Genomic DNA, 16,798 nt, shown 5'->3' on the forward strand with positions numbered 1-16,798 from the left:
TCACAACTGTCCCTGGATTTGTGATTGTGATTGTGATTGGAGGATCAAGAAAAAGAGGGCATGGTTTTTGAGATGGACCAATGGCAGAGGAGACACTGGGCACTGGGTTAGTGACGCTCGTGGTCTCCTCCTCCTCAGCGTCCAGAGGGTTAGGGTGGCAGAGGAGACACTGGGCACTGGGTTAGTGACGCCCGTGGTCTTCTCCTCCTCAGCGTCCAGAGGGTTAGGGTGGCAGAGGAGACACTGGGCAGGTAGTGACGCTCGTGGTCTCCTCCTCCTCAGTGTCCAGAGGGTTAGGGTGGCAGAGGAGACACTGGGCACTGGGTTAGTGACGCCCGTGGTCTCCTCCTCCTCAGTGTCCAGAGGGTTAGGGTGGCAGAGGAGACACTGGGCACTGGGTTAGTGACGCCCGTGGTCTCCTCCTCCTCAGTGTCCAGAGGGTTAGGGTGGCAGAGGAGACACTGGGCACTGGGTTAGTGAAGCTCGTGGTCTCTTCCTCCTCAGCGTCCAGAGGGTTAGGGTGGCAGAGGAGACACTGGGCACTGGGTTAGTGACGCCCGTGGTCTCTTCCTCCTCAGCGTCCAGAGGGTTAGGGTGGCAGAGGAGACACTGGGCAGGTAGTGACGCCCGTGGTCTCCTCCTCCTCAGCGTCCAGAGGGTTAGGGTGGCAGAGGAGACACTGGGCAGGTAGTGACGCCCGTGGTCTCCTCCTCCTCAGTGTCCAGAGGGTTAGGGTGGCAGAGGAGACACTGGGCACTGGGTTAGTGACGCCCGTGGTCTCCTCCTCCTCAGCGTCCAGAGGGTTAGGGTGGCAGAGGAGACACTGGGCACTGGGTTAGTGACGCCCGTGGTCTTCTCCTCCTCAGCGTCCAGAGGCCAGCCGGTGACCGCAGGGTTCGGGGGGGGCTGCCCCTACATCTCCAACGGGGCCTACGCCTGCCCAGATGCCAACGGGATGTACCCCACCGGGCCCCCGCCTGGATACTCTTACCCCAACCCCCCTCCTCCAGGTACGCAAAGTATCAAGTTTCTTTAATAGTTGTCATACAGAAGTACAGAATACTTTCATACAAAATGCTTCTTACTGTTACGCTCCAGAGACTGTGCTAGACAAGATAGTATCAAATAACATAGTATAGCATGTAATTTAGAAGAAGAAAATGAGGTCACAGTGTTCGGTATAGACATATGTACAATGTTCTGAGTTACCATATAATATACAATACTATGCAGTGTACTAATGTACAGTACTATATAGTGCAAAGCAGAAATGGGATGAGGTACAATTTAGGTACAATTTACAGTAAGGTGTACGAGTTGTAGTGCAATCCTTCATCAATAAATATAAAGTGTGGGGAGTGGGTGCTACAGTGTGTTTGTTTAAAGTGGGTGTGTGCTATAAAGTGTGTGGAGTGGGTGCTACAGTGTGTTTGTTTAAAGTGAGTGTGTGCGTGTGGATGTGTGTGCTATGTGCGTTTGGTGGTTGTTGTTGTGTAGTGTTCATTGTTCGTTTAGCAGCCTGATGGCCTGGGGATAGAAGCTTCTTCTGAGTCTTTCTGTGCTCGCCTTGAGACTCCGGTATCGCTTGGTATCATCAGCTACACTGTATATAACACATATATAATTACTACACTGTATATAACACATATATAATTACTACACTGTATATAACACATATATAATTACTACACTGTATATAACACATATATAATTACTACACTGTATATAACGCATATATAATTACTACACTGTATATAACACATATATAATTACTACACTGTATATAACGCATATATAATTACTACACTGTATATAACTCATATATAATTACTACACTGTATATAACATATATAATTACTACACTGTATATAACATATATAATTACTACACTGTATATAACGCATATATAATTACTACACTGTATATAACGCATATATAATTACTACACTGTATATAACACATATATAATTACTACACTGTATATAACGCATATATAATTACTACTACACTGTATATAGCATATATAATTACTACACTGTATATAACACATATAATTACTACACTGTATATAACACATATATAATTACTACACTGTATATAACACATATAATTACTACACTGTATATAACACATATATAATTACTACACTGTATATAACACATATATAATTACTACACTGTATATAACGCATATATAATTACTACACTGTATATAACACATATATAATTACTACACTGTATATAACACATATAATTACTACACTGTATATAACACATATATAATTACTACACTGTATATAACTATAATTACTACACTGTATATAACACATATATAATTACTACACTGTATATAACACATATATAATAATAATTACTACACTGTATATAACACATATATAATTACTACACTGTATATAACACATATATAATTACTACACTGTATATAACACATATATAATTACTACACTGTATATAACACATATATAATTACTACACTGTATATAACACATATATAATTACTACACTGTATATAACACATATATAATTACTACACTGTATATAACACATATATAATTACTACACTGTATATAACACATATATAATTACTACACTGTATATAACATATATAATTACTACACTGTATATAACATATATAATTACTACACTGTATATAACACATATATAATTACTACACTGTATATAACACATATATAATTACTACACTGTATATAACACATATATAATTACTACACTGTATATAACACATATAATTACTACACTGTATATAACACATATATAATTACTACACTGTATATAACATATATAATTACTACACTGTATATAACACATATAATTACTACACTGTATATAACATATATATAATTACTACACTGTATATAACACATATATAATTACTACACTGTATATAACACATATATAATTACTACACTGTATATAACACATATATAATTACTACACTGTATATAACACATATATAATTACTACACTGTATATAACGCATATATAATTACTACACTGTATATAACGCATATATAATTACTACTACACTGTATATAACATATATAATTACTACACTGTATATAACGCATATATAATTACTACACTGTATATAACGCATATATAATTACTACACTGTATATAACACATATATAATTACTACACTGTATATAACGCATATATAATTACTACTACACTGTATATAACATATATAATTACTACACTGTATATAACACATATAATTACTACACTGTATATAACACATATATAATTACTACACTGTATATAACACATATAATTACTACACTGTATATAACACATATATAATTACTACACTGTATATAACACATATATAATTACTACACTGTATATAACGCATATATAATTACTACACTGTATATAACACATATATAATTACTACACTGTATATAACACATATAATTACTACACTGTATATAACACATATATAATTACTACACTGTATATAACTATATAATTACTACACTGTATATAACACATATATAATTACTACACTGTATATAACACATATATAATAATAATTACTACACTGTATATAACACATATATAATTACTACACTGTATATAACACATATATAATTACTACACTGTATATAACACATATATAATTACTACACTGTATATAACACATATATAATTATTACTACACTGTATATAACACATATATAATTACTACACTGTATATAACACATATATAATTACTACACTGTATATAACACATATATAATTACTACACTGTATATAACACATATATAATTACTACACTGTATATAACACATATATAATTACTACACTGTATATAACATATATAATTACTACACTGTATATAACATATATAATTACTACACTGTATATAACACATATATAATTACTACACTGTATATAACACATATATAATTACTACACTGTATATAACACATATATAATTACTACACTGTATATAACACATATAATTACTACACTGTATATAACACATATATAATTACTACACTGTATATAACACATATAATTACTACACTGTATATAACATATATATAATTACTACACTGTATATAACACATATATAATTACTACACTGTATATAACGCATATATAATTACTACACTGTATATAACATATATAATTACTACACTGTATATAACGCATATATAATTACTACACTGTATATAACACATATATAATTACTACACTGTATATAACATATATAATTACTACACTGTATATAACACATATATAATTACTACACTGTATATAACACATATATAATTACTACACTGTATATAACACATATATAATTACTACACTGTATATAACACATATATAATTACTACACTGTATATAACACATATAATTACTACACTGTATATAACACATATATAATTACTACACTGTATATAACATATATAATTACTACACTGTATATAACACATATAATTACTACACTGTATATAACATATATATAATTACTACACTGTATATAACACATATATAATTACTACACTGTATATAACACATATATAATTACTACACTGTATATAACACATATAATTACTACACTGTATATAACACATATATAATTACTACACTGTATATAACACATATATAATTACTACACTGTATATAACACATATATAATTACTACACTGTATATAACACATATATAATTACTACACTGTATATAACACATATTGTATATAACACATATATAATTACTACACTGTATATAACACATATATAATTACTACACTGTATATAACATATATAATTACTACACTGTATATAACACATATATAATTACTACACTGTATATAACACATATATAATTACTACTACACTGTATATAACACATATATAATTACTACACTGTATATAACACATATATAATTACTACACTGTATATAACACATATATAATTACTACACTGTATATAACACATATATAATTACTACACTGTATATAACACATATATAATTACTACACTGTATATAACACATATATAATTACTACACTGTATATAACGCATATATAATTACTACACTGTATATAACGCATATATAATTACTACACTGTATATAACGCATATATAATTACTACACTGTATATAACACATATATAATTACTACACTGTATATAACACATATATAATTACTACACTGTATATAACACATATATAATTACTACACTGTATATAACACATATATAATTACTACACTGTATATAACACATATATAATTACTACACTGTATATAACACATATATAATTACTACACTGTATATAACACATATATAATTACTACACTGTATATAACACATATATAATTACTACACTGTATATAACATATATAATTACTACACTGTATATAACATATATAATTACTACACTGTATATAACACATATATAATTACTACACTGTATATAACACATATATAATTACTACACTGTATATAACACATATATAATTACTACACTGTATATAACACATATAATTACTACACTGTATATAACACATATATAATTACTACACTGTATATAACATATATAATTACTACACTGTATATAACACATATAATTACTACACTGTATATAACATATATATAATTACTACACTGTATATAACACATATATAATTACTACACTGTATATAACACATATATAATTACTACACTGTATATAACACATATATAATTACTACACTGTATATAACGCATATATAATTACTACACTGTATATAACGCATATATAATTACTACACTGTATATAACATATATAATTACTACACTGTATATAACATATATAATTACTACACTGTATATAACATATATAATTACTACACTGTATATAACGCATATATAATTACTACACTGTATATAACACATATATAATTACTACACTGTATATAACGCATATATAATTACTACTACACTGTATATAACATATATAATTACTACACTGTATATAACACATATAATTACTACACTGTATATAACACATATATAATTACTACACTGTATATAACACATATAATTACTACACTGTATATAACACATATATAATTACTACACTGTATATAACACATATATAATTACTACACTGTATATAACGCATATATAATTACTACACTGTATATAACACATATATAATTACTACACTGTATATAACACATATAATTACTACACTGTATATAACACATATATAATTACTACACTGTATATAACTATATAATTACTACACTGTATATAACACATATATAATTACTACACTGTATATAACACATATATAATAATAATTACTACACTGTATATAACACATATATAATTACTACACTGTATATAACACATATATAATTACTACACTGTATATAACACATATATAATTACTACACTGTATATAACACATATATAATTATTACTACACTGTATATAACACATATATAATTACTACACTGTATATAACACATATATAATTACTACACTGTATATAACACATATATAATTACTACACTGTATATAACACATATATAATTACTACACTGTATATAACACATATATAATTACTACACTGTATATAACATATATAATTACTACACTGTATATAACATATATAATTACTACACTGTATATAACACATATATAATTACTACACTGTATATAACACATATATAATTACTACACTGTATATAACACATATATAATTACTACACTGTATATAACATATATAATTACTACACTGTATATAACACATATAATTACTACACTGTATATAACATATATATAATTACTACACTGTATATAACACATATATAATTACTACACTGTATATAACACATATATAATTACTACACTGTATATAACACATATATAATTACTACACTGTATATAACACATATATAATTACTACACTGTATATAACACATATATAATTACTACACTGTATATAACACATATATAATTACTACACTGTATATAACACATATATAATTACTACACTGTATATAACACACATATAATTACTACACTGTATATAACACATATATAATTACTACACTGTATATAACACATATATAATTACTACACTGTATATAACACATATATAATTACTACACTGTATATAACATATATAATTACTACACTGTATATAACACATATATAATTACTACACTGTATATAACATATATATAATTACTACACTGTATATAACATATATATAATTACTACACTGTATATAACACATATATAATTACTACACTGTATATAACACATATATAATTACTACACTGTATATAACATATATAATTACTACACTGTATATAACACATATATAATTACTACACTGTATATAACACATATATAATTACTACTACACTGTATATAACACATATATAATTACTACACTGTATATAACACATATATAATTACTACACTGTATATAACACATATATAATTACTACACTGTATATAACACATATATAATTACTACACTGTATATAACACATATATAATTACTACACTGTATATAACGCACATATAATTACTACACTGTATATAACGCATATATAATTACTACACTGTATATAACGCATATATAATTACTACACTGTATATAACACATATATAATTACTACACTGTATATAACACATATATAATTACTACACTGTATATAACACATATATAATTACTACACTGTATATAACATATATAATTACTACACTGTATATAACACATATATAATTACTACACTGTATATAACACATATATAATTACTACACTGTATATAACACATATATAATTACTACACTGTATATAACACATATATAATTACTACACTGTATATAACACATATAATTACTACACTGTATATAACACATATATAATTACTACACTGTATATAACATATATAATTACTACACTGTATATAACACATATAATTACTACACTGTATATAACATATATATAATTACTACACTGTATATAACACATATATAATTACTACACTGTATATAACACATATATAATTACTACACTGTATATAACACATATATAATTACTACACTGTATATAACACATATATAATTACTACACTGTATATAACACATATATAATTACTACACTGTATATAACACATATATAATTACTACACTGTATATAACACATATATAATTACTACACTGTATATAACACACATATAATTACTACACTGTATATAACACATATATAATTACTACACTGTATATAACACATATATAATTACTACACTGTATATAACACATATATAATTACTACACTGTATATAACATATATAATTACTACACTGTATATAACACATATATAATTACTACACTGTATATAACATATATATAATTACTACACTGTATATAACATATATATAATTACTACACTGTATATAACACATATATAATTACTACACTGTATATAACACATATATAATTACTACACTGTATATAACATATATAATTACTACACTGTATATAACACATATATAATTACTACACTGTATATAACACATATATAATTACTACTACACTGTATATAACACATATATAATTACTACACTGTATATAACACATATATAATTACTACACTGTATATAACACATATATAATTACTACACTGTATATAACACATATATAATTACTACACTGTATATAACACATATATAATTACTACACTGTATATAACACATATATAATTACTACACTGTATATAACGCATATATAATTACTACACTGTATATAACGCATATATAATTACTACACTGTATATAACGCATATATAATTACTACACTGTATATAACACATATATAATTACTACACTGTATATAACACATATATAATTACTACACTGTATATAACACATATATAATTACTACACTGTATATAACATATATAATTACTACACTGTATATAACACATATATAATTACTACACTGTATATAACACATATATAATTACTACACTGTATATAACACATATATAATTACTACACTGTATATAACACATATATAATTACTACACTGTATATAACACATATAATTACTACACTGTATATAACACATATATAATTACTACACTGTATATAACATATATAATTACTACACTGTATATAACACATATAATTACTACACTGTATATAACATATATATAATTACTACACTGTATATAACACATATATAATTACTACACTGTATATAACACATATATAATTACTACACTGTATATAACACATATATAATTACTACACTGTATATAACACATATATAATTACTACACTGTATATAACACATATATAATTACTACACTGTATATAACACATATATAATTACTACACTGTATATAACACATATATAATTACTACACTGTATATAACACATATATAATTACTACACTGTATATAACACATATATAATTACTACACTGTATATAACACATATATAATTACTACACTGTATATAACACATATATAATTACTACACTGTATATAACACATATATAATTACTACACTGTATATAACACATATATAATTACTACACTGTATATAACACATATAATTACTACACTGTATATAACACACATATAATTACTACACTGTATATAACATATATAATTACTACACTGTATATAACACACATATAATTACTACACTGTATATAACACATATATAATTACTACACTGTATATAACACATATATAATTACTACACTGTATATAACATATATAATTACTACACTGTATATAACACACATATAATTACTACACTGTATATAACACATATATAATTACTACACTGTATATAACACATATATAATTACTACACTGTATATAACATATATAATTACTACACTGTATATAACACATATATAATTACTACACTGTATATAACACATATATAATTACTACACTGTATATAACACATATATAATTACTACACTGTATATAACACATATATAATTACTACACTGTATATAACACATATATAATTACTACACTGTATATAACATATATAATTACTACACTGTATATAACACATATATAATTACTACACTGTATATAACACATATATAATTACTACACTGTATATAACACATATATAATTACTACACACTACACTGTATATAACACATATATAATTACTACACTGTATATAACACATATATAATTACTACACTGTATATAACATATATAATTACTACACTGTATATAACACATATATAATTACTACACTGTATATAACACATATATAATTACTACACTGTATATAACACATATATAATTACTACACTGTATATAACACATATATAATTACTACACTGTATATAACACATATATAATTACTACACTGTATATAACATATATAATTACTACACTGTATATAACACATATATAATTACTACACTGTATATAACACATATATAATTACTACACTGTATATAACACATATATAATTACTACACTGTATATAACACATATATAATTACTACACTGTATATAACACATATATAATTACTACACTGTATATAACACATATATAATTACTACACTGTATATAACATATATAATTACTACACTGTATATAACATATATAATTACTACACTGTATATAACACATATATAATTACTACACTGTATATAACACATATATAATTACTACACTGTATATAACACATATATAATTACTACACTGTATATAACATATATAATTACTACACTGTATATAACACATATATAATGACTACACTGTATATAACACATATATAATTACTACTACACTGTATATAACATATATAATTACTACACTGTATATAACACATATATAATTACTACACTGTATATAACATATATAATTACTACACTGTATATAACACATATATAATGACTACACTGTATATAACACATATATAATTACTACTACACTGTATATAACATATATAATGACTACACTGTATATAACATATATAATTACTACACTGTATATAACACATATATAATTACTACACTGTATATAACATATATAATTACTACACTGTATATAACACATATATAATTACTACACTGTATATAACATATATAATTACTACACTGTATATAACACATATATAATTACTACACTGAGCCTCTAGGGGCCCCTAGGTCTGGTGCTGAGCCTCTAGGGGCCCCTAGGTCTGGTGCTGAGCCTCTAGGGGCCCCTAGGTCTGGTGCTGTGCCTCTAGAGGCCCCTAGGTCTGGTGCTGTGCCTCTAGGGGCCCCTAGGTCTGGTGCTGTGCCTCTAGGGGCCCCTAGGTCTGGTGCTGTGCCTCTAGGGGCCCCTAGGTCTGGTGCTGTGCCTCTAGGGGCCCCTAGGTCTGGTGCTGTGCCTCTAGGGGCCCCTAGGTCTGGTGCTGTGCCTCTAGGGGGCCCCTAGGTCTGGTGCTGTGCCTCTAGGGGCCCCTAGGTCTGGTGCTGAGCCTCTAGGGGCCCCTAGGTCTGGTGCTGTGCCTCTAGGGGCCCCTAGGTCTGGTGCTGTGCCTCTAGAGGCCCCTAGGTCTGGTGCTGTGCCTCTAGGGGCCCCTAGGTCTGGTGCTGTGCCTCTAGGGGCCCCTAGGTCTGGTGCTGTGCCTCTAGGGGGCCCCTAGGTCTGGTGCTGTGCCTCTAGGGGCCCCTAGGTCTGGTGCTGTGCCTCTAGGGGCCCCTAGGTCTGGTGCTGAGCCTCTAGGGGCCCCTAGGTCTGGTGCTGTGCCTCTAGGGGCCCCTAGGTCTGGTGCTGTGCCTCTAGGGGCCCCTAGGTCTGGTGCTGTGCCTCTAGGGGCCCCTAGGTCTGGTGCTGAGCCTCTAGGGGCCCCTAGGTCTGGTGCTGTGCCTCTAGGGGCCCCTAGGTCTGGTGCTGTGCCTCTAGGGGCCCCTAGGTCTGGTGCTGTGCCTCTAGGGGCCCCTAGGTCTGGTGGTCTGGTGCTGTGCCTCTAGGGGCCCCTAGGTCTGGTGCTGTGCCTCTAGGGGCCCCTAGGTCTGGTGCTGTGCCTCTAGGGGCCCCTAGGTCTGGTGCTGTGCCTCTAGGGGCCCCTAGGTCTGGTGCACTTTGAGAGCAAAATAAAGAGGCCAGATCTATGATGAAGTTTGTGCTCAAAACACAAAATCGACTCGACTGCAGCCTTTTCCTCAGGTCAGTCTTTTACATTAAGCACCCCCCACAGCCCAAATGAAATGATAAAAAAAAAAAATATATATATATTATTATTATAATTTTTTTTTAATAGTCTAGTTCAGGGGTTCTCAACCGTTCTGCTGCCAAGGCACCCCTGTGTTCAATAAAATATTCCAGGGCCCCCCTACATACGATAAAGACTTTTCCGGTCCTGTCTTTTTTCCTACAATGATGACAAAAGTGCTTGCTTTCAAAATAATGTTTATTTAAGAAACCGGGAAACACATTTGTGTGTATATGCAGGCTATATCATGCATTATTAACAGGTGTTTCAGGTCTAAATGGCTTAGTACTGTTGACATTACACTGCTTGTAGTAGTAAATCAAATAGCATATTTCTTTAAATAAAATTACAGAAAATTATCACTAAAGTGCCATCTGTTGCAGCTGCACTCTTTTCCATAAAAATAGCATATTTGGATAAGTGTGACCATTTCTCAAAAACTGAAAATCATGATTTTTTTTTAAAATACAGAAAAGGATCACCAAGTTACCATTTCTCAAAAAATATAAATAAATACAGAAAATAAGCACTCGTTCACTCAGTGGACATTTCTCAATGCGAGGTCCGCTGCTGCTGGCTAATAATACGGTCAATACGTGGGGAGATCTTTGACAAGGCAACACGCATGTCATCATCAAGGCTCAACTTGGCCCTATATTGCTGTCATGGATGAAAAGCCAGCTTCACACAGATATGTGGTGCTGAATGGTATCAACACCTTAACTGCTGCATCATGAGATACTTGGTACTCAGCACCACACTCTGAAACTAGCTCTCCAGGTGGTATCAGATGAGATTTCAATGAGTTCTTCCAAGAGTTTGGATGGAGATGTGTCAGGAAGCTTTGTCTCAATGTTGTCTGTAAAGTTTTTTTTTATCCAGAGTAACTTGGTGATCCTTTTCTGTGTTTTATTAAATAATGATTTTCAGATTTTGAGAAATGGTCAAACTTATGCAAATATGGTATTTTCATGGAAAACAGTGCAGCTGCAACAGATGGCACTTTAGTGATAATTTTCTGTAATCAAAAAAAGATAATCTTTATTTATATATTTTTTTAAATCTCAAGGCAGCTCTCCGCGGCACCCTAGGGTAAATATTGGTAAAAAAGCCAATATCGAACATCCCTTCTTGATATATAACATTTTATTATTTGACTAGTCATTTTGTAATATTTTGGTATATGTAATGAGGTGGGTTGGGTTGGATGGGTGTGGGGGGAATTATGTTTGATTATGTTATGTATATTGTTTCGTATGTTTATTGTTGGTTTTATTTTTAATTATGATGTTTGTATTTATAGTTTTGTGTGGACCCCAGGAAGAGTAGCTAATGGGGATCCAAATAAACGTAACTTAACTGTGAACTAGGGGTGGAATGGTTCACAAAATCTACGGTTCGGTTCGTATCACGGTTTTCGGTTCGATACGTTGTTTTTTTATTTAAAAAAAATGTAACACTCCAAAAATACCATATACATCAGCATAAGATATATAATATAGCCTAAAGATAATCCAACTGTTCAGTTATTCTCAAGGACGTAGTCATGCAAACACTGAAAGAATGAGGCAGTTTGATATCAGGCTCATCATTTTGACAGTGACGGTTAGAGCCAGGGTTAGGGTTATAGTTAGGGTTACAGTGACGGTTAGAGCCAGGAGAGAGAGGGGAGGCATTGCTGATTTAAACATGTTTCTCATTTATTTGGTAAAAAAAATGTTTACCTTTTTAATAATGTTTGGCACACAAAGACAGAACTGACTGAAAAATATCGGCAACATTTGTCTATGTATTAACTTAGTGCAAACAAACAAAATAATTAAACCCTTTCTATTTTTGTGGCCACATTATAGACAAATAGGCCTTCAACATAAAGTATGAATATGCTCAACCAGCACTAGACTTTCTTATAAAAAAGGAAAAGTCACTGTTATTTAAAATAAATAAATCATGTGTACTAAATATATATTTACTTTTTAATTGCATGAAACATTATGAAGTACCGTACTTTTCGGACTATAAGCCGCGGCTTTTCCCCCCATTTTTCGACCCTGCGGCTTATATAACGGTGCGGCTTATATGTGACTCGATGTGACCAAACCCGAAAATGTAAAAATCTAAATACTGCTTTTTTGACTGCATTGAAATGTTATTTATCTGTTCCCTTATTTGCTAAACTTAATACAACTTGTAAATGAGTTAATTCTTGTTATTTGTCCGACAGTATTGTGTCCCAATGCTAATTACATATAGTAATTAAACATTAAAACACCTGCGGCTTATAGTCCAGTGCGGCTTATATATGTACACATCATTCAATTTAGCTGCTGCGGCTTATAGTCAGGTGCGGCTTATAGTGCGAAAAGTACGGTATTCTCTTATGCCGCTTTTCACTGCATGGTACCTGTAACTGAGGGGTACAATTCCCTGACTGTATTAATCAAGTATGGTATCATTAAACCACTACCGTCTTATGTACATTATACTGGCCATACCGTACACGAGTATATGATGAGAACACTTCGCCACAATGAATCGGTTCTACACAAAGTTGTCTTTAAGTATTTATTAGCAGCAAGAATACATAATATACTTCAATTGAATGCACTTGTAAGGCAAAGGAATGTGCGTAGGCAAATCAATAATGAATGTCCATTCTCATATTACGCATGAGATAATAATACAACTTGAATATTAGGAATTATATCTAGGGGATACTGGTAGGGGGTTCCACCGGTTGTAAGCCAGCAGGGGGAGCAAATGTTCGAATGCAAAGTCTAGGTCAGCGGGGACTCAATAGGCTCCTGGAGGCGGTATATTACTCCCTGCTCGGCAGACGAAAGACAGCTGTAATCCCAGTGTGCGTGCCGCACAGGTGGAAGCCGGTCAGCCTCTCCAATAGAGACGGGCTCGAATGATGGTCCTCACGGGCAGGTCCCACAGCAGTGGGTGTAGACGATTCTTATCCGCTCCAGCAGCCTGGTACAAAGCAATAATAATAATCCAGTCGGAAAGGGGGTCTGCATTCACCGGTGTAGATCCTCCGGTGCGCGGTGGTTCACATTAACTAAGTTGAACTGGACGTTATTCAACCAAGCGCTGATACTTTACTATCCTATTCGCACGCGGCTATAAGTGCTCTATTTAGACACACAATTGCTCACTTCACTTGGTCTTTGACTCGTGATGAAGGCTTACTAGTAAGGAGCGAACGATACGTTGAACAAACGTATTAGGATAAAACAAGACTCTATTTTGGGGCAATACGGGCCCACTTCACCGCACGTTGCATAGTGGGTGAGGCTTCACTTGGGTAACTCGAACTCGAACTGAACGGACTGCGGACTGAACTACTTCTGTATTCACCTGCGCCATATTTATATGTACGGCGAACAAACTAGTGCCCACCTCATCTCTGTCTCGTAGTCCTGGGCAAAACCGGGCATGTTGAGACAAGCCTTGACGGTAGCTTTGAACTCGACTCTGGGGGTAAGACACGCCATCCAATAAGAGAACGAAATATTATGGTCTGTAGTAGGTTAAAGGGATATTCCGTGTATATGTACAAAGAATACACAAGGGATATCAAACGATATACAAATATTATGCAATATATATCAATCAATAAATACATATATTCGGTTTAATCTGACCCTTTGTAACAGCCGCCTCCTAATTAGTCCCACCTAATTAGCTAAGTAGAGACAGATTAACCGCACTGTCCACTACTCAATGTCCGTTGTGAGGGTAGGCAGTTCACAAAGTCAGGGGTCATGGTCGTCATTAGGGATGTCCCGATCGCCTTTTTTTGCTTCCGATCCGATCCCGAGCATGTGATTTTAAATATCTATCGATCCGATCGTTTCCGATCCGATCTTTCACATTAGTAATCAATTTTGACGCATTTGTCAGAAACTGGTGGAGCGAGACAAGCCCATCTGTTGCCTATATCCGGGGCGCGAGCGCGGAGGCGTTTGTTATTACATTCACCCTGAGAAATGTGCTTCTGCTTCATATGAGAAATATTAAAAGTTTCAATATATGTTTGCACATTAGTATACATTCAGTGTTCGACTTACGTAATGGTCCATTCTGGTCTGAAACGCCGACGATCATCCTCAGTCACGTAACGTTATCCTCCAAAAGTTAGTCTGAAAACTTCGCCTCCAGCCGGCTGTCCTCCTTGCAAACATTGCAACTGGCTTGACTTTCTATTTTTAAATGCTTAGTTCCAAACCTCTGACATTAAGTCTAGCTGCTCAAGTCAGTGGATATTAACCGTGTTTCGGGAGCGACGTGTTGTTGTTGTTGTGGTCGAGCCGCGTGTAGCGTGTAGCGTCTAAATTAAAGGGGTGTTTGTTGCAACGGTGAAAATTAAAGGGGAATGTGTTTGTTGTGGAAAATTATTCTGCTCTGTGTGACAATAAATACATTAATGATGATATATTATATGTAATTTAAAACCAAAACTAAGGCCTCCGTATGAGTTTAAGACGTGGACATGGTCATGTTTGTTGAATAAAAAATTTCTTTTTTTGACTGC

The 16,798-nt window shown here is 31.5% G+C and overlaps 1 protein-coding gene across 1 annotated transcript in view; it reads left to right on the plus strand.

Moving 5' to 3' along the window:
* The window catches only part of wbp2 (WW domain binding protein 2), a 55,777-nt gene that overhangs the window by 25,192 nt on the left and 13,787 nt on the right, over positions 1-16,798 (plus strand). Inside the window, exon 5 of the mRNA XM_084322466.1 lies at positions 867-1,010. Coding sequence (XP_084178592.1) covers positions 867-1,010 — 144 coding nt within the window. The remainder of the gene's footprint in view (positions 1-866; positions 1,011-16,798) is intronic.

Source organism: Notolepis coatsorum, assembly GCF_963971535.1.
Source record: "Notolepis coatsorum genome assembly, chromosome: 10".
NCBI lineage: Eukaryota > Metazoa > Chordata > Actinopteri > Aulopiformes > Paralepididae > Notolepis > Notolepis coatsorum.